Source organism: Thamnophis sirtalis, unplaced genomic scaffold, assembly GCF_051295495.1.
Source record: "Thamnophis sirtalis isolate CommonGarterSnake01/CBP01778 unplaced genomic scaffold, rThaSir2_p1.2 scaffold_13, whole genome shotgun sequence".
Lineage (NCBI taxonomy): Eukaryota > Metazoa > Chordata > Lepidosauria > Squamata > Natricidae > Thamnophis > Thamnophis sirtalis.
This window is the reverse complement of record NW_028261393.1, coordinates 30837721-30863274: the sequence shown is the minus strand read 5'-3', so window position 1 is coordinate 30863274 and position 25554 is coordinate 30837721. Positions and strand designations below refer to the sequence as shown.

Sequence of the window (25554 nt, the reverse complement as noted above, 5' to 3'; positions counted from 1 at the left end):
AGCAGTGAGGCCCCAGACCTGGAGTAGATTCACCACGTGAGCTTATGCTACAAAAGCACAAAGCAACCTCCAGAATTCCGTGACCCGTCAAAAGCGCGGACGGCAAAAGCGCGATCGACAAAATCGCGCCTTTGACGTCATCACAGCGCGACGAAAAAGATCGAAAAATTCAAATAAAAATTAATAAAAATTAAATTAAAGCAAGCCGATTCACATAAAGGTAAGGGTTAGGGTTAGGGTTAGGGTTAGGTTAAGGGTTAGGGTTAGCTTTAGAGCGTTAGCGTTAGCGTTAGGGTTAGGATAAGGGTTAGCGTTACGTTTTTCGTTACTTTAACGGTTAGGTTTAGGGTTAGGTTTAGGGTTAGGTTAAGAGTTAGGTTTAGGGTTAGGTTTAGGGTTAGGTTTGGGGGGGTTAGGGGAAGGTTTTAGCTTTATTTTTACATTTTTTCGATCTTTTTCGTCGCGCTGTGATGACGTCACAGCGCGCTTTTGTCGAGCGCGATTTTGTCCTACGCGCTTTTGTGGTGGAACCCAGAATTCATGGAGCAGTCACCCCTCTGGTCTCATTTGGCCGCTATTTATATCCAGCACCAGCCCATAAAATATAAAACTGGACTTTGAAGAAGCAGCAAGATAGGTAAGTACTGATGTTTCTGAACGTTGATGTTGGAGAAGACTCCTGAGAATGCCACAGACAGGCAGGAAAACAAGATCAACCCATTCATCATGCAAAGACCACTTTTCCAGAGGTGACCAGCTGCAAAGCATGGACTCCAACACAGCAGGGAAGGATCAGGTTAGGAACAGATCACTCTGGGGGAAAAATCTATTGATTTGGTTGCTAAGAGTGGACCCTGGCTTGATGGCAACACAATCACACACAATCACTACTTATCTCTGTAGGTAGCAGTTTCTGCTCCAGTGAACTTTCAAGGTGCAACTGCTTATCCTAGAAAGAGCAGCAGGATGGCTCTGCCTGTCAACTGGAAGGACAGGAGGAATGGAGAGGAGGCCATGAAGGGCTGAGCTCCTTGCTTTGAGCAGTGGGGGGCAGTCCCCCCCAAAGAGAACAGAGATAGGAGGATACACATATCCCAAGGCAAACCAAAGACATGGTAGAGCAAGGGGGGTGTTCTTGGTAATGTGATTGATAAGACAGGCTTCACAGCTGGTGGGCCAATGCACCTGCAATCTATCTCTGCCCCTGCTGGGCTCCTCCACCTAAAGGTTACATGAGACAGCTACTATTTATATACTAGCTGTTGAACAACTAGCCTTGTGGTGCAACTGGAACAATCTGGAACTGAACACACTCAAAGCCGTAGAAATGGTGGTAGACCTTAGGAGAAACCCTCCTATACTAGCACCTCTTACAATACTAGACAACACAGTATCAACAGTAGAGACTTCAAATTTCTAGGTTCTATCATATCTCAAGACCTAAAATGGACACCTAACATCAAAAATGTCATCAAAAAGCACAACAAAGGATGTTCTTTCTGCACCAACTCAGGAAGCTCAAACTGCCCAAAGAGCTGCTGATTCTGTCCTACAGAGGAATTATTGAGTCTGTCATCTGCACCTCTATAACTGTCTGGTTTGGCTCTGCAACCCAACAAGACAGACACAGACTTCAGAGGGTAATCAGAACGGCAGAAAAAAACAATTACTGCCAACCTGCCTTCCATTGAGGGCCTGTACACTGCATGAGTCAAAAAGGGGGACATGAAAATATTTACAGACCCCTCGCATCCTGGACATAAATTGTTTCAACTCCTACCCTCAAAATGAGGCTATAGAGCATGTGCACACCAGAGCTAGATACAAGCACAGTTCCTCCCCCCCACTCAATGCCATCACTCTGCTAAACAAATAATTCCCTCACCACTGTTAAACCATTCACTAAGGCTGCATTACTATTAGTATTAATCTTCTCATCGTTCGTATCACCCATCTCCTCCCACTTATGACTGCAGGAGTGTAACTTTGTTGCTTGGATCCTTAGGATTTCTATTGGTGTTGATTGTTTCCTGGTTGCTTATTTGTGCCCTGTGACTATCATTAAGTGCTGCACCTTAGGATTCTTGACGAATGTATTGTGTCTTTTTATGCCCACTGAGAGCATCTGCACCGAAGACAAACGCCTCGTGTGTCCAATCCCTCTTGGCCAATAAAGGATTCTCTTCTTTTCTCTTTCTAACGGGAAACGATTTCAACGTTTCAAAAATTCGAAGCGGCCAGGGAAACGGCTAGCGAGCCAGTGCAGCCTCTTTATTGCCAATGGCCCTCCAAATTTTCAGAAAGGGGGCAGAAGAAGGGAGGGAGAGGGGGCTGCAGCAAGGAGCCTTCAGGTGAATCTGGGTGGCCTTCCGTACTCCCCCCCCCCCCCCAGCCATCTTGTGGACAGGCAGCCCTTGCTTCACCAAGCAGGCTCGACAGCCCTCGGCGGCTCCTGCAGGAGCGGCGGCTCCGCAGCGAGCAGCCGCGGCCGCCCGCCCCACCAACGCCCCTAAGGGGGCTCCGGGGCCCTCCGCTGCCCCTCCAGGAGCGAAAGAGGCGTGAGTGCCATTCGGCGCAACCAATGAGGCTCCTGCGAAGGCGGCGGGCGAGCCACGTTCTACTCCAGGGGAGGCGGGGAAGGAAGGTACCGAAGGCGGCGGCGGCGCAGGTGGGGCTGAGCGCGGCGGAGCTCCTCCTCCGCTTCCCGGTGGAGCGCTCGCGGCTCCCGCTCCATACCGGGTGCGCCTGCGAGAGAGGGCAGGCAAGCAAGCAAGCCGGCCGGCCCGTGACCGCCAGGTGAGTTGCGCCGCCGCCGGGAGAAGGGCGGGGAGGGCACCGGCGCTTCGGGAGGGGCCGCTTGGCGCAATTCCGCCGCCCCCGGGATGAGGGGTGGCAGGCGGGCCACATCCCTGGCAGGGCGGCCGCGGAGCCTCTGCCTGGCGGGGCTGCGGTGGGTTCCTGCCCGAGGGCTTCGCAGGACACCTCCGGCCAAGGTGCGCGCAGGTGAGTGCCGGGCAGAAGAGCGGCTCGCGCCTTCAGGCTTCCTCGGCCGCTGTGGAGCCGAGCGCTGGGACGCGAAGCGGGCGGTACCCTCAGGCCCGAGGGAGGGAAGGAGCAGATGCGGAGCGGCCCCCTTTCCCTCCTCCCTCGCCCCCCACCCCCGCCTGCCCGCCCCCTCTGCAGCAAGGCAGCGCCTGATCTTAGGAACTCCCCGTTTGGCGGGGGTGGGGGGTGCAGGGTGACGCTCTTGCCTTTGCAAACCGGGAGGAGGGGAGGCAAAGGAGCTGCGATGTTGCCTCTTCTCAGCCAGGGAGAGAAATGGTGAGCCTCTTCTCTGAAGTCGGGGTTGGGGGGTTGGGGGGGAAGAGAGGCATATTCCTATTTTCCAGCTTTTCAGGCATTTTTACAATGGCCTAGAGAAGGATGTGCTGACCTTTGACTGTAACCTGCTTCTCTGCATCCAAAAGGTCACATAGGCTTCCCTTATCTATCAGGGTCTTCGCAACTATTGGCTGGGCAGAGGAATTGATGAAAAGACTTGCTGTGTCCCAAAAACTTGCAGCTGGGGTTGGTGAGCAAACCATTGTTGTGTCTCACACACATGTATGCGCCCCTTGCAACAGGAGGCTCCTGGGGGAAGCAGGCGAGGGGTTTTTTGGTCTGAAACCCTCCTGCCAGCATTTTCAAGGACAGCACCCGCATAGCATCTTCTGGAGATCCAGCTGTGCCTGAGTTCAAAGAGGGGGACAGAACAGGCTCCTCCTTTGCTGATGTAGGTGAAATACCCGGTGTGAACATCTTTATGAAAGGGAAGCTGACTGACTGCCACTCTGGGTGCTCTTCATTGACTGCAGCCAATGACCCGATTGGCCAACCATGAGCCAGTCTGGGTGTAATTGCCACCACCCCCCCAGGCTGTCTTTAGGTCAGGAACTGGAAGAGCCAGTCAGACCCTTTCCTGGGAGGGCAGCAGTTGTGGGCCTGCTCTCCTCTGGGCTATCTTTAAGAGCCAGTTATCCATCTTATCCAGCAGGATGGTGATCGGAGGGCGAGGGGGTAAAAGTGGGCAGGGTTATCTGCTAGGGAAGAAGCCACGGGTTCAGCAGAGGCCCTTGGTGTGGGCTGAGAATGGGCAGAATGTCTTATTTTGCAAGTGACTGTACAGGATGGTCTTTATAAGCATCTTTAGATGGATCAGTTACAAACCCCAGCCAGCTGCATTAACACAAGAGAGCTACCTTGGTATTGTTTTGGATGGGGCTCAGTAAGTGGGCCCACACCAATGGATTTAGCTTCTGATTGAATTGTTTATGTGAACCCAGAGAATAACCAGCATAAGAACACTAATGTAGCTTAAATTAAAGTCTTTATTGGTCATCAAATCATTTGGATCACAAGCAACACAAGCCCTTTTGCCCTGAACAGTCAGGGCCATCTCTTGATGCCTCTGGGCACCAGACTGGAAAACAGAGCAAGAAAAAAGTCTGCAGACGTCTGAGGGCAAGTCAGAGGGAAAGGGGAAAGAGGTCCACTTGCTGAAACTCTTCCTCCTGGAGTTTAAAGGATGAATTCCTGGAGGTCTGTACAGAGATCTCCGTTGCCCAGAAAATGCCAAGCAGCAGCCAGAATGGGGAGTCCTTTTGGAGCATTTTCTCATGTTCAGAACATCTTGTAAGCTGAATGAGATCAGCGTTTTCTCCTGTGGCAAAGCGAAGGGGGTGGAGTGTTTCATGGCTCCTGCTGTGAATGCACGGCAGTCCTAGGGGTGTCGAGGCCCAGCTCTTTCCTACTAAAAAGCATCCAGCTTCCCAAAAGAGCACCCCCAGAGGATGGGTATGGCCCACGTCTGGAGCACCACAGCGCTGGACTCGGAACAATACGCTGTTCCAGGCAACAGGAAGGCAGGTTCCAACCAAATGGAAAAGATTCCCAACTGGAAGGACAAGTTGAGAGCTGAGCCAATTCCCCAGGGAGACCACAGTGTCCCCTTCCTGGATTGGATCCAAGGAGAGGCTGGACAACCATCTGTCAGGGGCGTTGGCCTGTAGACTGAGCCAAGGGTGGGCTCGCTGACCTCAAAGGGCCCTTCTCAGTTTGATTCCGAGATCACGGATCTAACACGAAAACTCAGAGGGAGGCTAAGACGAAGCAGATCAGTAGCTTTTCCCACTAGCTGACTATTAAAAGGTATCAGTTGCACCTCCTTTGGCCCAGATCCTCCTGTTCTTGGGCCACCACAGTGGCTCCTCTCCTTGCCAGTCTTTGGACATGCTGGATGAGGATTGTGTCTGTTGGCACCCAGGATAGTGAATTGGAAGAGGCTGACCTTGTCATTTGGAGAGCTTGCTTCTTGCTCTGAGAGGTACTGGCTTCCTTTCCGTGGGCATCTCTTTGGGTTAGGGTCTCTCTCACCAAAGGCAAGAGTGTCAGCCCCAGACAGGACATCCCTGTGTCTGCTGGAGATTCTGTTCCTGGAGGAGTGATTTTTTTTTTTACCCTTCTTGTCTATTTTTGCTCAGTATTTGTCCAGCATGATTATGGAGAAAACAGCCAATATGCAGAGAGGTCCAAGAAAGGCAACCTGTGGCTAAATGGGAGGGCTCAGCATTAGGACTTGGGGTGCCCTGAAGGCTACTACTGCCTCTTCCCAGGCCTGTTCTAGAGGTCTGTATAAACTGCCACCGGGAGGAAGCCAACCACTTATGGTAAAATGACACCTCAAGCAAAGTGGTCTTTGCGTTTTGGTTTTAAAAGCACCACATCTAGCTGTAAATCAGAGAGACCCAGGAGAGTTTGAAGGGAAGACAAAACACCATCCTTAGCAGACCATTTTTCTATCTCTTATGCGGAATTATGCAAATAGCCACTCCTTTGCAACCTATTACAGTTCCTGAAGCAAAAAATAAGACAATCGGTCCAGCCCGCTGTCTGGACCAACATAGGGCACGGATCAAAGTAGAAAGGGGAGTGATTAGCATAGCTGCACTCCAGTGGTGGCCATACCTGTGGGGCTGTGCTTGCCTTCCGAGGGTGCACCTGTGCCAAGAAGCACAAAGGGCAGAATGGCGTAGAGCCTGGCAGCCATTCTATGTAACAGAAGCATGTTAAATAGCAGAGTGATCTCAGATGCTAATAGGGAGCTGGAAGGCAGCCCAGAGATGTGGGCATGATGGTCCATCAGGTGGAACAGTTGACTCCAAGATACCTTTGCTGCTGACGGTATGGAGAGAGCAAGGACAGGATTGGCATCTGAAGCAGTTGCCCAGTCAGATAGAAAGGAGAACCTGCTTGGCATGGTGGTTGGGACAGCCGACTGGTCTTTGCTGCATCTCTGTTTGCCTGGGGAGCAGAAGCTGTGGGAGTTCCTTGGGAAAGGGCAACCCCCCTCCCCATGTACACATAGATGTCTTCTTGATAATGAAACATTTCTCATTCAAGTAATTCAGCAAAAAGCTGTGTTGCAACTCAAGTCAGCCTCCCGTTCTGAAAGAAGCTCTGCTAGTCTTCTGCTCAGGTAGGGCTTCAGGACTTAGGTCCCCTATTTTGCTTTCTTCCGTAGCACAGTTGAGAAGCTGCACATTCAATTAGTCAGCTGTTTATCTGGCAGACCTTTTCTGCAAGATTTGTCAAGAGCCTGGAAGTTCCTCAGTCCCCCAAGGCCACCTGTAAGGTTTTTGGGAGATTGCCTCCTCTATTTCAGATGTCCAGCACAATCTCAGGTGATTCGCTCCTGTGAGTTCACCATGTGTTGCTTTGTGTTACCGATCAAGTCAATGCTTGCTATATTTGGCCTGAAGAGTGTTGGATACAGACATAATGGGAATGAGAGGAGTCATTGTTGCCATCAAGACTAACTTGCTGTTCAGTGAGGAAGTCCCTGTTGAAGCAGACCTCACAGATGGTGGTGCAGCTTCTGCTTAACTGCACCCAGTGAAGGAGAGCAACCCCTTGCCCGAAAAAGAAGAGGTGCATGGATGAAAGGGCCAGTCGGGCAGTTGCTTCAGGCAGGGAAGATGCTTGCTGCTGCTGTCAATCTCACAACAATGCAGCAGTTGCCATGACAGCCACCGCATCTGTTGCCATGCGCAACAGAGGAAGGGGACAGTGAAATGGCTGCTCTTTCTCTTTTCTGTCCTCCAAAGATCATCCACCAGGTATCCAGCCTGGGAGAGAGGAGGAGGAGGAGGAGGGGGAGGGGGAGGAGGAGGGGGAGGAGGAGGAGGAGGAGGAGGCGGCGGTGGCAGCTAAGGGTGCAAAGCAGCCATCCTGTAGCTGAGCCTCAGGGAGCAACTCCTGTTTCCATCTCCTTAGACTTTGCCATAGCAGACAATGGTTCCAACGCAATTGGTCCAAGAGAGCCCTCTGATGTGCTGGTTAAGGAGTGGGGAAAGGGAGGTCTAAATACCCTCCTGATTTTAGCCACGGTGCCTCTTTGCAGAGTTGCTGTCTGGGAATAATTGGAGAAGAGAGTGTGGTGTCTATCACCTGGGAAAAAAGGTGGAATAAACGAAGCCCCCCCCCTCAGATAAAGAGGTTCTGGGTGAAATGCAGTAGAAGGAAAGAGACACATGAAATACATAGCAGCAGCCAAGAATTTTATGAAGACTGGCCTGCTCAAGATGTGACTGCAGGTCGGGAAAAAGTGAATGGTTGTAGCTTAGTCTGTAAAATTACCTGTGTTGCCCAGAATGTCAGACAGCAAATCACAAAATTTGTCCTCAGAAACCAGGGTGGTCGCCTTAGTAAAGTCACAATTGTTATTAGGCATGGTGATGAAACATCCAAGTTCAGGGGCAGTATATCTTCTGCCCTCACTTGCTGCAGAACCACCACAAGGAGAAAACTGTTTGCATCATATTTTGCTGCTGGGCCACCTGGGCCGGGTGCCAAGAAATGGCGTTTCTTGGGTCAGTCTTTGGTCTGCAGACAAAATTCCTCTCTACGCCCATCTGCATCGCTTGACGGTGGCTGGTGGCTGGGTTGTGGAATGTGCATAAAATGAGCTATTATGGTCCATGGTGGGTGGCGAAGAAGAAATTGTAATTCTTAGTGCTACTTGGCACAGCAGCCTCCCGAGCACTTTCAGGAACAAAGACCTGACAAGAAAAACAAGATCTCCTCTCCTTGCCCTTAACTTCCCTGAAGGTCAGAAAAATCTGTGCCTTTCAAGAGAGAAGGGCAAACAAAGTAAGTGTTGTGTTGTCAGTTCCTTGGCACTGAAAGGAGAGCGTGGAAGAGAAATTGAACTGAGAAGTGGAAACAGCAGTCTAGCAGCCGCTCTCCCTTTGCAAAGGGGGCAGGGCAGGGCCCTTCCCATAGCAGGTGGCACGCCCTCTGTGCCAAAGCCTCCTCTCGATCCCCCAAACGCTCAGCTTGCAGGGGTCTGCTGGACCTAGAGATGCCCCCATTATTCCCTCCAAGGGCTGCTTTACTGGGGGGAGGGGAGGTGCCAGGAGGAAGCCTGCAATCCTCTAAGCGTTGCTGTCAACAGCATCCCAAGCAGGCCCCTTGGCCAGTGGGGAGAAGGCTGCGGGGTCCCCCAAATGTTGGACTTCTGTGCACTTTAGACCTCTTGCCTCCAGGGCAAAATGGGCTGCCCTCCCCAGGGCCATCTCCTGGGGCTCCTGTTGGGCCCTCCAGTGGTGCAGGCTCTCGGGGTCCTTGGTTCTCCTTGGACAGCTGCAGCTGAGGAACTGCGCTTTGTTCAGGGGCAGCGGAGAAGAGCCGGGTTCCTGGACCATGCAAAGCACTCGCTGCGGTGGAGGCGTCTCACTGGGTTAATCCATGGCCCCATCTTCCCCCGGGGAGAGGGGTGGCACAAAGGGAGTCATGGGTCCCTGTGTTCTCCATAGTGAGGGAGAAGAAGTATCCAGATTGGGTTGACCTTGTCCTCTCATTGATTGGATTGAGTCAGATAAGCTCTTTGGGCTATGCCCTTTGGCCACCAGGAAGACCCCAGTTATTGACTCAATCCACTCACTGGAAGGTGCACCATTCTGGATCTCCAGCATTTATAAAGAGGATTAAAAGAAAATAAGATTGGACCCGACACATCTTGCCTCCCTGCACCGCGCACAGCCTCCTCCTACAGGAACGGGACTGCCACAAGCCTCTTGGGGTGGCACGCTGCCCTGGCCACTGAATGAGACCGGAGTCACTCAGTGAGGACCTTTGCTGGGCAAGCAGGAGGAGAGGGCACAAGCCTCCTGGAGGCAAGCCCTGCCACAGAGGCTCTACACGCACTGGAGCGCTCCGTCGCTCCCCACAGGGGTTGAGTGACGAATCGCGGCTTCCCAAATGCCATGGAGTGCCAGTGCTGCCTCCACATGGCCAGAGGACCGGGAAGGGTTCGAAGAGGCTTTTCCTGGCCACAGCGGTGTCGGAGAGGAGGCAGAAAGAAGAAATTGGGCTGAGATGGCGTGCGGCAGCTCCTTGGAGCACAAGCAGCTCTGCAGGTACTTTTTAAAACTTGCACCTCTGTTGCCATTTTGAAGCTGGGAGGACCCACATGGTCCAAGATGGTGGTGCCCAGCAGCTCCCATGAAGAAGAAACCCAGACAGCTGCAAACATGGCCTGCAGCCCCACCGGAGGGGCAGAGGAGCAACCATCCAGGTCAGTGGCTTCCCCAGACTGCCTGGGGTGGGGAAGGGAAGGCTAAATCCAAAAGGAAGCACCTCTCCCCAGGGCAGATCCAGAGGAGGGGGGGGGTCACAAGTCTTCTAAGTACGAGATGCGAAGGCACAAGACTTTGGAGAGGCTCTGCAAGAAGGCCATCAGGCCACCCCAGGCAAAGGGGGGAAAGCTCCAGGCACTCCCTTACCCAGTGGAGTCACAGAGGAGAATCCAGCCATGCCAGCAAGGATCCCTATAGACACCTCAGGGCTTTGGGGCTCTACTCAGGGGTGGCAATCCCCACCCCATCCTGCTATGGGGTCAGCCTTGCCCACTGGACTTCCTCACTTAGGCATGCCCTGCTCCAGCCAGACACCCTCCACAGGGGCTCCCAACTTTCAGGAGTTGATGCAGGCCTTACAGCAATGCATGGCAGCAGCATTCCAACAGCTACAGCCACAGCCACAGCCACAGCCACAGCCCCCCCCCCCCGGGTTCCTGAATACCTAGAAGCCCAGGAGGAAGAGCTTCCCAGCTCCTCAGCCTCATCCCAGGAGGACAGTGATCTGGAAAATGAGGAAGGCGAGATCAGGGAGGACAAGTTGTCTGAGGACGAAGACATGCCTCTGCCTAAACCTACATTCATCGGGTTGTTCCAGCCCTCACTGTTCAAGTCCCTGCTCTTCAAGGCCAAGACAACAGCTAAGCTAGGCAGCAGGGCAACAGAGGTGCCACCTCAATGCCAGGGCTTCTCAGCTGAGAACATCTTCCACGAGCAGGCCATCAAGGCGGACATGGTCCCTACGCCCAAAACCTTCCTTGACATGGTCAGGCACCATTGGGCATCTCCCATCACTGGTCCCTCACCCTCATCCTCAGACAGGGTGTTCTTTAATGTGGAACAGGAGTTGGCTAAGCTGCTGGCACAGCCCTCCATCGATGCTCTGGTCATGGCTCTCCATACTTCTACCAACATGCCCGGGGAGCCAGAGGATGCCTTGAAGTTGGAGGACAAGAAGGCAGACCTCACCTTGCAGAGGGGTCACCAAGCAGCTGCCTGGGCAGTGAAAGTAGCCACCACACCCTCCTTCATTAACAGATCATCCTTGCTGTGGCTGTAGGAGCTACAGCAATGCACCCCCATAGCAGATGTCCGGTCGCATCAGGACATCAACAAGCTGGTGGCAGCCATCCAGTTTTCATCGGATGCCACCTTAGCTGCAGCCAGGTTTGCTTCCAGAGCGATTGCTTCGTTGGTGGCGTCACACAGACTGCTGTGACTACGGTATTGGCAGGCGGAGGTTCGTAACAAGTGGTGCCAGGCATTGGCCCCCTTCACAGGAGAACTCCCTCTTTGGTTCAGCTCTGGAGCTTTTCCTGATCAAGAACAAGGACAAGAGGAAAGTCCTGCCCACTGCCCCGAAGAAGGCCAGCTTCAGGACGGCTCCATACCCCAGACGCTCCTATTCCCGGGGTCAAGACTCTGGATCCTTCTTTCGGGGTCAGGATTCCTTCATGGGGTCAGAGGCAGGGTACTCTGGGAACAGGCAGTACCGGGGGGGGATTCCCTGCTAGGCAGAGGTACTCAGACAGACAGCAGAGAGGCAGGCAGCAGAAGCGGCCCTTTCGAGGGGGCGGAGGAGGCGGAGGGGGTGCTCCTTCCTCAAAAATTAAATCTAGCCCAGCGCTCCTCCCATTGGGGAGTGCTTAGTGCACTTCGCCGACCGCTGGGACCTCACCTCCTCCAACAAGTGGGTGCAGAAGACCATCAGGCATGGCCTTTCACTCGAATTCCTCTCCAGTCCCCCGAGTTTCTTCCGGATGTGCCCGGTTTCAAAGAACCTGATCTGGAGGTTACTAATGCAGGAGGCCATCCAACACCTGTTGGAAATCAGGGCAATCCAGTCGGTGCCTCCAGAGTAATAGAGTCAGGGGCACTACTCTATTCTTTTTGTCATTCCCAAGGCCTCGGGGGGCTGGAGAGCGATCCTTGATTTGAAATGCTTGAACCGTTCCATTTGTTATAGGAGGTACAAGATGCACTCTCTGCACTCTATCTTGGAGGGGGTTAGGCAGGGAGACATTCTCACCGCCATAGACCTCACAGAGGCCTACCTGCACATTCCCATTGCCCAGGAACAACGCAGGTATCTCAGGTTTTGCTACATGGGACACCACTTTCAATACTGGGCCCTGCCCTTTGGGTTGGCTTTGGCCCCGAGGGTATTCACTAAGGTAATGGCAGCTCTGGCAGTGCACCTGAGGCAGGTCCCGGTGCACATCCAATGTTACCTAGATGACCTGTTATTGCAGTCATCTTTCTTTAAGGGTGCCCTACGGGATCTAGACATCACCATGACAGTCCTGAGAGATCACGGGTTTACGGTGAATCTATCCAAGAGCCACCTCCACCCCTCTACTAGTCTGATCCACCTAGGAGCCAGAATAGATACCCAGACGGTCATGGTCTTTCTGTCACCTGAAAGACAGCTAGTGCTTAGACAGCTAGCATCCTCAGTAGCCAGGAAGCGTAGGGTGCCCTTAGCCACTCTGTCTAAACTGCTGGGCACCATGATCTCTGCCATTGCCATCGTCCCGTGGGCTCGTCTCTACACCAGAAACCTCTAATGGTTCCTCTTGCCTTTCCAGCAAAGGCGCACGAGCTGCTCACAGGCCAAGGTACTTCTTCCTGCAGAGGTCTCCCGCTCCCTGACTTGGTGGATGTCCCTGGCAATTACGAAGGGCGAATCCTTCTGGACACCAGACCGCATGACGGTAACAACGGACGTCAGTCTGAGCGGGTGGGGCGCCCACCTGCTGGCTCAGATGGCGCAAGGACAATGGACTCAGGCGGAAGGGACTCACAACATAAACTGGTTGGAGCTCAGGGCGGTTCGCCTGGCCCTGCTACACTTCAAGCGTTCAGTCAGGGGCCATCACATATTAGTCCTCACAGACAATATCACCACCAAGGCCCACTTAAACAGACAGGGGCAACCAGATTGAGGGTCCTCATGAAGGAGGCCAAACGTCTGGGACAGTGGGCTGAAAGGAACCTCCGGTCTTTGAGGCAGAGCACATAGCGGGGGAGAGGGACAACACCAGAGCCGACTGGCTCAGCCGGGCCGAGATGGACAACTCGGAGTGGAGGCTGCAGCCGGCAATATTCGAGGAGGTGGCGGAGCGCTTTGAGCACCCGGAGGTCGACCTATTCGCCACTCCCCTCAACATCCAGCTCCTGAGGTTCTTCTCCAGGTACCAGACATGGGGGGCGGAAGCGATGGACGCTCTGCAGAGCCCCTGGCCCAGAGGTCTTCTGTATGCCTTTCCTCCCTTACCCCTGATCCCCAGGGTCATACGGAAAATCCTTCGGGAGGGGGCAGAAGTGGTTCTGTTGTCCCCTCACTGGCCCCGGAGGCCGTGGTTTGCAGATCTCCAGTCACTGTCAGTAGAGAGGCCCTGGAGAATCCCCCAGGAGAGGATATCCCTCAGCCAGGGGTTACTGGAGCACCCAGACCTTCAATGGCTCCAGTTGACCGCTTGGCAATTGAGCAGAGCATCCTGACCTCTTCTCTGCCAAGGTGATACAGACTATCCAGACTGCCCGCTGACCCTCCATGGAGCGCATCTACAGCTCTATGTGGCGGGCCTTTGCCTCATTGTGTAACTCCCGGGGGTACAATCCTATCCAGGCCATGGTGCCACATGTTCTGGACTTCCTCCAGGCGGGCCTGGACAGAGGGTTAGCTCCTAACATGAATAGGAGACAGGTTTCAGCCATCTCGTCAGTTCTCCTGGGTGGCAGGAACCAGAGTTTGACTCACCACCCTATGGTCAGGCAATTCCTCAAGGGGGCTTCCAATCTCAAACTGCCCACGGTACACAGGTACCCTTTCTGGGACTTACACAGGGTTTTGGATGCTCTAACAGGCGCTCCGTTTGAGCCTTTATGAACAGTTTCCCTTAAGTTCCTGACTCTTAAAGTGGCTTTCCTGGTGGCCATCACCTCCGCCAGGTGGATATCCGAGCTGCAAGCTCTGTCCACCAGGCAGGATCTCTGCGTCTTTCACCAAGACAGAGTGGTGTTACGACTGGATCCATCCTTCATCTCCAAGGTGTGCTCCTGTTTCCATCGAGCCCAGGAACTGATTTTGCCCAACTTCTGCCCAGACCCTTCTCACCCGTTGGAGGAGAAGTGGCACACTCTGGACGTAAGGAGGGCTCTGAGGATCTACCTCAGGAGAACCAGCCAAGCAAGAAATCCAAAGTCCTGTTTGTCTCCTTCCAATCAGAGTCCCTTGGTAACAAGGTAACTGCCAGCACAATAGGCAGGTGGCTGCGAACCTGCATTACCACTGATTACCAATCACAGGGTATACAGACACCAAATCATATCACAACTCATTCCACACGGAGCGCAGCCACCTCACGGCCTGGGGCACGCAGGCATCCTTGGCCGAAATCTGCAGGGCAGCCACGTGGGCTTCCCCCTCTCCCTTTGTTAGGAACTATAAATTGGACTCTTTTACCTCAGCAGAAGCCTCGTTTGGCCACAGGATGTTGCAGGCGGTCCTCGGGGCAGGGGCCACACCTCAACAGGTATGAGTGGGGGGCATGTGGCCTCAGGGGTCTCCCTCCCTAGGGACGTGCAGGCTTTGGTATGTCCCAATTTGGATACTCCTCCTCCCTCACTATGGAGAAAGGGTGTTGGTACTTACCTGGTACGCCTCTTCTCATAGTGGGGGGAGGAGTATCCAGCCCCTCCCTGACTACGTTTGTATGACAAGAGTTATGTTCATTGTTTATAGAAATTATATAAATATTGATGTTGATAACAATAAAAGCTAATAACTGAAATAAGAGTCTGGAGTGAATGGTGCAATGAGTCGGATAGAATTCTTTGCCAATAACTAGGGTCTTCCTGGTGGCCAAGGGGTGTAGCCCAAAGAGAGTTTATCTGACTCAATCCAATCAATGAGAGGACAAGGTCAACCCAATCTGGATACTCCTCCCCCCATTATGAGAAGAGGCGTATCAGGTAAGTACCAACGCTCTTTCTCCATCTCGTCTGAGGGCTGGTTTGGCAGAGTCATCGGGTCTCCTTTCCCCTCATTCATGCCAATTGTCAGTGAATGAGCCCCAATGAACAGTGGGGCTCCTGACTCCCCAAACTGGGGAGGACCCCAGAAGGAGGCTTGCCTGAGCTGATCGTTGCCTACTGGGCGTCCCATGCCTACTCTCCTGCCGGAAGTTTAGCTGATGTGATCCTGGCCCAGCTTTCGGGGCTTCAGATGCTCCCTCTTTTCCCAAGGGGCAGCCCCTGAAAGACCCATGGATCTGCTTTTCCAGGGAAAGGAAGCAGGTCATTCAGGATTCTTGCGGTTCCCAGAAGTGAGAAATCGGTGGGTGAGAGGGACCGGCAGAGGGTGGCATCCTCAAAGCCTTTTCTCCACCACACTTGCCTAGAAGGTTCCTGCCCCCGGGCTGTGTGAGAGTGTCTGGTGGTGTGTAAAATCTAGCTTCTGTTCCCTGTGCCATTTCTCACAACAATCATGTGCCTCACAAGCCAAAACACAGGAAGGCTTCTTGTCGCCTGTCTTAACTGGCAGAGCCAGCATTTGGAAGAAAGGGAGGTGGAGCCCTTCCTAGCTGAAGGGGAGAAAATTCTTGTGCTGTGCAGTTCAGTGTACATGCAGCACCCTCTGCCCCCCCCCCATTACTACAGCCATGTGTTTCCTGCACATCTCAGCTACCTGATTAGCAAAGAGTTCATCTATTTTCTCTCTGCTGGCAGACTGTTCAGGCCACCAAAGGTGCCTCCGACATGAGAGACGTCAGGTCCTCCCCGGCCCCCGAGGTTAAATACCTGATGTGGCCCTCAGTGAAATCGAGTTTGACACTCCTGGTCTAGTCCCTTGAAGGAGTGGAGTAATAGAAGCATTCCAATATGTGAGGGGCTGCCACACATAAGAGGAGTCAACCTATTACCAGGTAGCAAAACAAGAAACAATGGATGGAAATTAATCAAGGAGAGAAGGAACCTGGGAGTAAGGAGAAACTTCCCAAGATTGAGGAAAATCAGTGGAACAGCTTCCCTTCAGAAGCAGTGCAGGCTTTTAAGCACTGCAGGCTTTTAAGCAGAGACTGGTCAGCCAGCGGTCTGAAATTGTATAGGGACGTGATGGTGAACCTATGGCACAGGTGGCATGCAGAGCCCTCTCTTGGGCATGCACCGTCGCCAGCTGCTATTGTGGTTTCTGGTGTGTGCATGCGCACTGGCCACCTGGTCTTCAGGCTTCTAGCACTCCGGGGCACACTCATACACGTGCATGCATTCTGTTTTGGGCACTTGGTGCTGAAATGGTTGACCATCACTGATCTACGGTCTGCTGCTTGTGCAGTGGGTTGGACTAGAAGAGCTGCAAGCTCTGTTATTTTGTAGATGAGTAAGAAAATGTTCATTTATTTCCTCTGCTTGGTTGGATGGCCTGTACTATATCCCCTGGCCATGTCATTCCTTTTTCCTTGTATATTAATCCAAATGCATTCAAGAAGGCTTTCACAATTGGTATTGTGGATTTCTGTAAAAGTGTAGTGATTTCTTACATATAATGCAACTTCATCTCCTCTTTTGTCAGGTATGTTTGTTTTGAACTGTTTATATCCTTCTAGACTAGCGTACATACACTCCAGTCAATTTTCATCCGACCAATCTGCCAAGTAATGGCAACAATATTGTATTACCCTCAAGTTCTCCCTGTTAGTTCCTCATACTTTGAGCTTTCGTATAGAGCACGGGTGTCAAACTCACGGTGTCACATTGCCATCATGTGACATTCCATGATGTTTTTTCCCTTCACGAAGTTGGGATGGGCGTGAGCCTTTGCAGGAAGCAACTTGGTTCATGCTGGTCAGTTTAAATTCTGAAGCTCTGTTTGGAGTCTTTACTCCGTGTGGCCTTTCCAAGCTAATTGCCAATTAAGTCTTTGGCAGTGTTTCAAAGAAGATAAAGGTGGGTGCTTATCAACCTTATCCCGAAAGACTTTGGCAGCCTACTGTAGGCTTTTTGGGACTCATTACAGGTTGTGAATGAACACAATTCACAGCCTTTAAAATAAAAAGAGGGTTTTAGGGACCAAGTGTGTGCTTTTTACTCTATCAGGAAGTCTAGGTCAGAACAGGGCGCCAGTTTGATAACCCGTGGTATAGAGGAATCTGAGCCTTTTATGACTGAGCCTGCATTTGCTTCCTCTGTGTCATCTTTTATATCAGAGTTCCCCTTCCTTTGCCTCACGGTTTGATTGGTTGTCATGTGAGATGCTACCTTGAAGTTGGCAATGCTGCAGTTCAACCTCAAATAACTATTTGCTGCCCAAATGCTGAAGATCAGTGTTGCTTTTCTCTGTGTCATTGTTCAGATGGCAAAGTTAATACTGCTTCATCCTAGAACAATGTGGACTGCTTGCTTGGTGTAGGCAGTCCTTTTTCATGTTTTTCTCCTGGTGTTAGTGAATCACCATTTGGCTCCCTTTTTGTTATGAAATATGCAGCACCATCAGAAGAAAAGTGGGGACATTCCACCCCATGCAGCTTTATGTCCCATAGTGGGCACATGGCAGAGGAAGGGAGACAGAGGCACCTGAAAACTGTGCCAGGGCAGTGGCATGGCTAACAGATTTCTCTTTCCAGAAGTCACAATGGGGAAGCACAACAGCAAGTTGGCTCCAGAGATGTTGGATGACCTGGTGAGGAGCACCGAATTTAATGAGCAGGAGCTGAAACAATGGTACAAGGGCTTCCTGAAAGATTGCCCCACAGGGATCCTCAACTTGGAGGAATTCCAGCAACTTTACATCAAGGTATGGTGTGCAGGGGAGAGGGCAGCTGAGTTGGGGTAGCAACTTGTCTCAACCAGGCGTGCTCTTGATCATCAGAGCTCTCAGAGTAGCCATAAAGGCTGGGAAACTTGGCTGTCCCATTTTAAAAAGTGTGTTGGTTGTATCTTATGATGGACGATTGATCACTTTGTTGCTCATGTTGCTCACTGAGCGCTTACCCACTGGAGACAAATTTCTTGTGTGTCCAAGCACACTTGGCCAATAAAGAATGTTCTAGTCTGTTCTACTTTCCGAGTACTATAGATCCAATGAAGCTCGCTTTAATAATGTTGGCTTATTAGTGAAGCCTCCCATCTGCAGCTCAAGGTGGTCATTATAGCCATAGCACTTAGACTTATATGCTGCTTTACAGCACTTTACACTCTTAAGTGGTTTACAGAGCCAGAACAATCTGGGTTCTCATTTTACCAACCTCGGAAGGATGGGAGGCTGAGTCATTCTTGAACCATTCAGAATCGAACTCCTGGCAGTGGGCAGTGAGTTAGCCCTGCAGTTCTGCATTCTAACCACTGCTCCGCCACAGCTCTTATGTCCTGTATCATGTGCAGTAACACCAGTCCTGCGAGGCAGGAAAGAGCAACTGGCTCAGGGTTACCTAGCAAGTTTCTGGTTTACAAGACAACTTGACCCCAAGACTCAGTAGACCATGAATAAATAAATCTGAGTTTCTTCACTCCTAATCCAACAGATTAGCCATGTCACTCTACTGGCTTTGCAAGGGATGGGATGCCCTCTTCAAGCCATTGGTGATTTTTTGGAATGAACCTTAAGAAAAGCAACAGAGTAGAAGTGGTGTTTCTGGGCAGCATTGATTGGGTGAGGTTCTAGAGGGATGGGAGACTGCTGCTGTTGGGGTACCTATAGGTGATTCACCACCTGAGGGTGTCCTGTTGCTAACAGAAGCCCTTGTGACGATACCTCTCTCATTTTTCCTCTTGCAGTTTTTCCCCTATGGTGATGCATCCAAGTTTGCTCAGCATGCTTTCCGCACATTTGACAAGAACGGAGATGGGACCATTGACTTCCGGGAGTTCATTTGTGCTCTGTCTGTCACTTCCAGGGGCAGCTTTGAGCAAAAGCTGAATTGGGCCTTTGAGATGTATGACTTGGATGGCGACGGGAAGATCACACGCTTAGAGATGCTAGAGATCATCGAGGTAGCAGACATCCCCTCGGGTGGAGTTCAGGCTTGCTTGGTGTTCAGAATTGGGCCAATGCAGGGGTGGCCAAGCTGAAATCATGTTGCTGAAGTCGCAGCAGATCATCACTCAAAGGAGACACAATTTGCTACAGTTGTATAAAGTCCCCCCCCTTGGGAACCCCCTAAAACAGGCCTGACCAAACCAAGAAAATCAGAGAATCCTTGGGACTCCCAATCCCCCCAAAGTTGTCCTTTCCCAAAGTGAAGATCAGATCAATGCAATGGTTCCATATCTCCCATAGGCTGATCCCATGCTGGTGGTCCTACCTTCAGGCATCCAGAAGTCTATCCTATGGCTGCTCATTGCAGGTGTGGGAGAGGGTAGCAATATAGGTATGAGGTCTTGTGATCAGCACTGGAAGAGCCTCATTTTTCCCATCTGTCTTTCAGGCTATCTACAAGATGGTGGGTACTGTTATTATGATGCGGATGGATCAAGATGGGCTGACACCCCAGCAGCGGGTTGACAAGATATTCACCAAGATGGACAAGGATAAAGATGACCAGATCAGCCTGGAAGAGTTCAAGGAGGCAGCCAAGAGCGATCCCTCCATTGTCCTCCTGCTGCAGTGTGACATGCAGAAGTAGAAGGCTTGGGACTCCGGTCAGCCTGCCCAGCTGTGCACTGTCTTTCTTTTCTCTTTAGGGCTGCAAGCCCCCTCTTGAGGGAGGGAGGGAGGCCTGCTGCCTTTGCCCACATGAGTCTGCAAGTGCCTTTCCCAGCACTTGCGCCACCTGCCCTTCTTGGCACAGCCAGCACGGAGGTCCAGGCGATGGCTCTGTGGCCAGGTGCCTTAGCCTTTCAGCCAGAAGACGTCCCCTCTGTCCACTGGCTCCTCTCTGGCTGGAGTCTCTGGCCTCTGCTTTTCTCCCTGGACAGGAAGTTTTCCCAACACTCTGGCAGCAAATTTAACTTCTGATGGGCTGCCTGAATCCGAGACCCACATGGCTGCAGCTATGAGGTCCGTTCTCTTACATTACTAGCTCTTAGGGGTAGAAAAAAATCTACACCCCCTCTCCCCATTGTGTCCCCCATAACAACAAATCTTTACCCTGTTTGATGATAGGTCTAGGGCTGCGTTTTCCACTCAGTGTCCTGAGGATCCCCCCCCCCAGGCCAAAAAGAGGAGATGTTTCTTTCCTCTATTCCTTCCCCCCAAAATCACTTCTTCAATACCCTGAAGAGCCAATAGCAGATGCAACCGTTTTTGGCCTGGGGGAGCCAAAAATTCTTTTTGGAAATTTACAAAAAGCTATAACTCCCCCCCCCCCCACACACATACACTTTAGATCAAGGATCTCCAAACTCTGCAACTTTAAAACTGGTGGACTTCGACTCTCAGAATTGAAGAGTTGGCTGAGGCTTTGGCTGGCTGGGTAATTCTGGGAGATGAAGTCCACAGATCTTAAAGTTGCTGAGTTCGGAAAGCCCCAGCTTTAGACCTTTGTTTCCTGCACAAATCTACCTTCTGGATCTCTAATAATTCCCACCTCCAGCCAGCCAAAAGGTCCTGACTGGGGATGGGGGAGCTGCATTCCCATCTCTCTGTAGAGGTTTGTTTTGGGAGGGCTGGCCGAGGGCTCTCCATCTTTGGAAGCAGAAGGACCTCAGTTTACCATTACAGCTCTCGTTAAAAAGTATATTTCTGCACTAATCTTATCATATGGAAAAGTACAGGTTGCTTTCGTTTTTGCTTCCGCTAATAGTTCCTTGTAATAATTAATGGGCTCTAACAGAAGGGGGAGGAAGAGGCGCTGGCTCTTCCAAAGAGCCGAAACGGTGCCGAGAACCCCTAGTTGGTGGAGATTGCAGGATCCTCAGTCTGAGACCCCCAGAAAGATTGTTCTTGGCTCAGCAGTGTGTTAAAAGTAAAATGTTGGGTCAAGTAAAGGGCACCAGAGAGGACTCTCGATGAGCCTTGCCAGAGGCTGGGAATTCTGTGGAGAAATGCTCTGTTGTGGGACAGACATAAATAAGCTGCTTTTTGTTCCTTCCAACTTGCCACCTGGGAACTAGCTGTGCTCCTAAGGTGAAGAGGAAAAGGAGGTTTGTGCTTGCACAGCTGCATGCGTGCACATGTATTCCCCATGCGGCAGGGAGCACCTGCCGTAGCTCTCCAGTGATTCTGGCAACTCTGATGCCCTTCAACTCTCCATCCCTTCTCTCTCCCCTCCCCCCATAGCATTTAAGGTTTGCAGCTGAGCAGAAGTGCCCTGTGATTGATGCCCTGTGAAATTTAGGGCAAAATGTGAATTGGCGACTCCAGAAGGCTAAGATGATAGTAACTCCCCCTGCACTGAAGTGTCTGATTAGGGTGGCTAAAAAGAAAAAGTACAGAAGCCCCAAGAAGAAGTATGATGAGAATTTCAGGCACTCTTAGGAGGGAAGAATGTTTCCTCCCTCGCAAAGCAGTGGACGGACTGGGCAAAAAAAAAAAAAAAACCAGACAGAGCAATGTTACAGACAGCTGTGGGTCATTTGCTCCCCAACAGGTTTTGCGGGATGGGAAGTTAGCTTTGGCTTGCTGTGTGAATCAAAGGCCTGGAGTTTGTGTGTGGGAGGAAATAAGCCAGGTTGAATGAAACGGACTTTGTCCAAGCAGAATTCCAGTTAATTGCACTTTTTGTGGTGGGGATGAATTTGAAATGGACGTCTTCGGTCTCTTCTTGGCAGTTCTTTGAGTGGGGCAGAAGAAATGAGCTGGGCTTGGCCTAGAGTCCCAGGAAGGTTTCATGCCACCACAAGGCAGCCACCCTCTGTGCCAAGGCAATCCCTTCGGCTGCCGTGTCCCGCCCTTCCATGCCCCGTCCTGCACTGAACATTGCTTTTGGAGATTGTCCTATTGCTTATTGTGGTTGTGAGTATTGTACTTGTTTAGGAACTGTGAGGTAGGTAGGAGAGTGTGTATGTGTGCTCACATGTAAATCTATTTTTATTTAAGTGTTCAAAGGTATCCTTATCCCACGGGAGTTTTCAATTTGGTCTCTGAATAAAAGGATGATCAATGGGCCGGGTCTGTCTCTGCATACCAGGGAAGGGAGGGGAACCCTTGAGGGTCTCCAGTCTCACCTCATGTGTGGCTTGCCTGCTTTTGCGGCTTTCCCAAATGATTTGCAGTGAGGAAACAGATGAAAAAACTACAGGAAAGGGAGATTGCAGGTGAAAGCAGTCAGCATCTGGGAGCAACACATGCTTGGAAGGAGGTGCCCTGTGTTTTCACGGAGAAAGCATGGAGGACCTGCCCCAGGCCGGCCCACCTGAGGCATCCCAGGTGCCCCCACTACAGTGGCGCAGCTCCTTTGGGCTGAGAGCCACATCACACAGACACTAGGGCTGAGGTCCAGCAAGGATTTGGAGCCCAAGCAAAAGCAAAGTTTTATCTACTTCAGAATAATGCAAATTAATTAAAAGCAGTTGGCATATTTATACTTTTCTGCCCTATTAAAAATCACAGTCTATTGAGTCTCTGAAGTTGGCAGCCAATTTGGGTGATTTTCCAAAAGGGCAAGAGGGTTTCTGAAGGGTCTGGGCCTCAGAGGCTGCCCCTGGCCTCTCCTCCCCCTGCCTCCCAGGTAGGCAGCCTAACAGGGCAGCTGCAGAGCAGGCTTGGCTTCTGGATGCCAACAAGATGGACCGAGGGCCTATTCCAGCCTTAGCACCTCTCCAATGGTCTTATCTGTAGGTAATCCTCGACTTATAACCATTCACTTAGTGATCGTTCAATACTGCAACAGCAAAAGTGACTTCTGACTGTTTTTCACATTGACAACTGTTGCCAGAGTCACATGGTCCCATGATGGAACGCTGGATGCAGCCACCGGGTGACCGCTTGGCAAATGACTTGTTGTTGACAGTTGCAGTGTCCGAGGTCCCCTGGTTCCCTTTTGGGACAAGCAAAGTCAACGTGGAAGCCAGATTCCCTTCACAACCCTGTTACCAACTTAACAATTTTGGTGATTCACTTAACAAATGCAATAGGAAAGGTCATAAAATGGGGCAAAACTCATTTAACAAATGTTTCGCTTAGCAACAAAAATTGTGGGGTCAATTGCAGTCCTAAGTCCAGGATGTGCTCCTGGGGTGTCTGTTGGACAGGGAGAGAGGTGAATGGATGGGCCACCTGTTGCTTTTTTCCTTCTGGTCTTTCCAGTCCCAAGAGAAGGAGGGCAGTCCTGGGGCCGCCTCTTTGCCCAAGAGCTTCATTTGCCAGGCCTCTTCAGCATCCACGCTGGGCCTCTGTGTGAACCAAGGGCTTTAAGGCTTTTTTTTCAAGGCATAACACAAAGCCAAGAAATGGATCAACTCAGGAACTAAATAAAGTCTGGGAACCATCATTCGATTGGTTAAAATTCTGAGACGAGGACAACACCTTAAATTCTTGAGGTTCACAAAAATGATCCCCCTCCTCAGGTTGAACTAAAGTCATGCCATTTGTGCAGTCACTTTCTTTGACAAGTATTAAAAAGCTGTTAAAGTAATGTAGGCGATACAATGTTTTGGCTGGGTTTGTGTAGTACATTTGCTGAATCAACACAAATACCTGGAATCAAGTTTGACCAGACTGGTTCAGTCAACTGGTGCTGTGCCCATCCAGTGGCTGAAGACCCCATTGCCCATTGGGACAGTCATGGGCAACAAAGGGGTAATTGAGGGGGCAGTGGGCTATTCCCCTTCTTAAATTGCCTCCAGGGGCCAACCTAACCATTCTGGTGGACCTTTTGACTGGCTACAGGTCTGGTGCGGCTGTTTGACATGGGTGGCTGGTGGAGGAGAGGCTGAAGGTTCAATCTGCATCAACCCTGGGCCAAAGCTCACTCACTCCTGGGCTCCACAGTTCAGGTGAGACTCCAAAGTGGGAAAGGGCTGCTGTGTGTCAGATGCAAACAGCAGAGGGCAGTTTGGGATCCAAGAGTGAAAGCAAACGTCATTTAGAAAACAATTGTCCAGCCATCCTCCTTGGCTGCCTGCCAACAATTGTGCAAGAGAAAGGCCTGCTCACTGCATCCCTCCTGTTAAGGGAGCAGAAACCTAGTGTCTGAGGGTGACTTGATGCTGCAGCCAAATGGCAAACTAATTTTGGGAATGAGTGAATGAAAATGGACAGACTGCCCTTAGAAATCCACATTGTTGCTCTGCCCTCTTAAAGCAGCAATTTCAAACTAACACACAAACTGCCCACCACCTGAGTCAGAGTAGCCTTACTACTCCTGAGTGGCTCTTTGCAAGGGACTGCTGTGCAGACTCACTGGGGCTCTTGAAGCCGCTAGAGGGCCCTGGAAACTACTGAGCTGAAAACATGATGAGAGAAGAGCAGATGCCTCCACTGTAGACTGGGAGGGGGACATTTTTTCCAGGTCTGCTTGGAGGGAGGTGTTTGTTTTCACAATTAAATACTGCTTCTGCATTCACCTTTCATGTGCAGGATGTGCAAACAGCTTGCAGAGGCTCAAGCATTCTGGATCTTTATCCAAAACACCAGCTCTTTTTGGTTTTATTGCTTCCTGCCCCCCAAATTGCCTTAACAGACACAAGGTGCAAATACCCAAAGTAAAGTAGAAGATTCACATACTGCACAAGCTTTGTGCTTGGTTTAGCAGCAGATTGAAGGAAGCCAGTTGGGGTGGATTGTGGGGCTAACTTAACATTGCAAATCTATGGATGCCATAGATACATGCAAGGACAGATTGAAGCTCAGATATGGTTTGCTGGGACAATAAGAAGGAATTAATTAATGCTATTGACAGACTCACTCCAGAAGTAGGTAGGTTCACAAAACACACAAATAACAGAACAGACTCTTTCTGGCTTTGCATAATATATAGAATATTCACGTGAATGGTATTGGCTGCAGTGATTTGATTGATTTTATTTTATTATATTTATATGCTGCCCTTTCCCCCCGAAGGGGACTCGGGGCGGCTCACAATTCAACTCGGGGAAGGGGGATACAGACAGAAAATAAAAGACGAAACATAACAATACATAATTTACAAACACACAACAGTCATACCATTCGAGACGGGGGCAACAGCTCTTTAGCCCCAGGCCTGTCGGAACAGCCAGGTTTTAAGGGCTTTGCGGAAGGCCTGGAGGGTGGTGAGGGTTCGAATCTCCACGGGGAGTTCGTTCCAGAGGGTCGGAGCAGCCACAGAGAAGGCTCTCCTCCGGGTAGTCGCCAGTCGGCACTGGCCGGCGGATGAAATTCAGAGGAGGCCTAATCTGTGGGATCTAATCGGTCTAGTGGAGGTGACAGATGCAGATGGCAGTGCAGATAGACTTGGGTTTTTCTCTGAAGATCCATTGAAATTTATATCTTCTTCATGTAATGTCCACAAGATTTCCATTGAAGAGGTGTCTGGGATCTGTAGAGAACCATTGACCTCTCTCTAAAGCTTTCTGTCAAAGGAAAGAAGTGTGTGTGTGTTTGTGTGTGTGTGTACATGCATGCTGTGGATTGGTGGCTGTACCACACACATCAGGGGGAAGGGACAAACCAGCTTGAGGTCCTGCTTTCCCCTGAATCCTTGCTGTGAGATGTTTCCTCCCATCTTCAGGAGAAGTTTGGCCATTTCTGCCTGGGAGACCCTCGGCTGAGTCTGCCTTGCAGGCAACTGTGGGAGGATAGCCAGAAGGGAAGCCATGGAGCTGCCCACAAGGCTCAGGCTAAAACTGCCAAAGGGCAGCAAAAGGTGCCCTCCCCAGATGATGCCAGCCCAGTGCCAATGTGGCATTTTAGAGAAATTCCACTTCCCAGTAAGATCCACTCATTCCTTAACAAGTTTGTCAGGCTTTTGTCCCACTATTTCTCCAAGGCGGTTTCCATGAGGATTGCCCTTCGCTT

General features: G+C 51.1%; 1 protein-coding gene across 2 annotated transcripts; it reads left to right on the top strand.

Moving 5' to 3' along the window:
• The first annotated feature begins 2688 nt into the window (after positions 1-2688).
• Positions 2689-21722, top strand: HPCAL4 (hippocalcin like 4). 2 transcript variants are annotated; one of them, XM_014061364.2, is made up of 4 exons: positions 2689-2796; positions 17303-17472; positions 18453-18668; positions 19103-21722. In XM_014061364.2, the coding sequence occupies exons 2-4, from the start codon at positions 17311-17313 to the stop codon at positions 19298-19300; spliced, it is 576 nt and encodes a 191-aa protein (XP_013916839.1). In that variant the 5' UTR covers positions 2689-2796; positions 17303-17310; the 3' UTR covers positions 19301-21722. The 2 variants fall into 2 exon arrangements, with proteins under 2 accessions (XP_013916839.1, XP_087584560.1); XM_087728434.1 differs by lacking the exon at positions 2689-2796 and adding an exon at positions 3282-3321.
• Positions 21723-25554: the final 3832 nt, after the last annotated feature.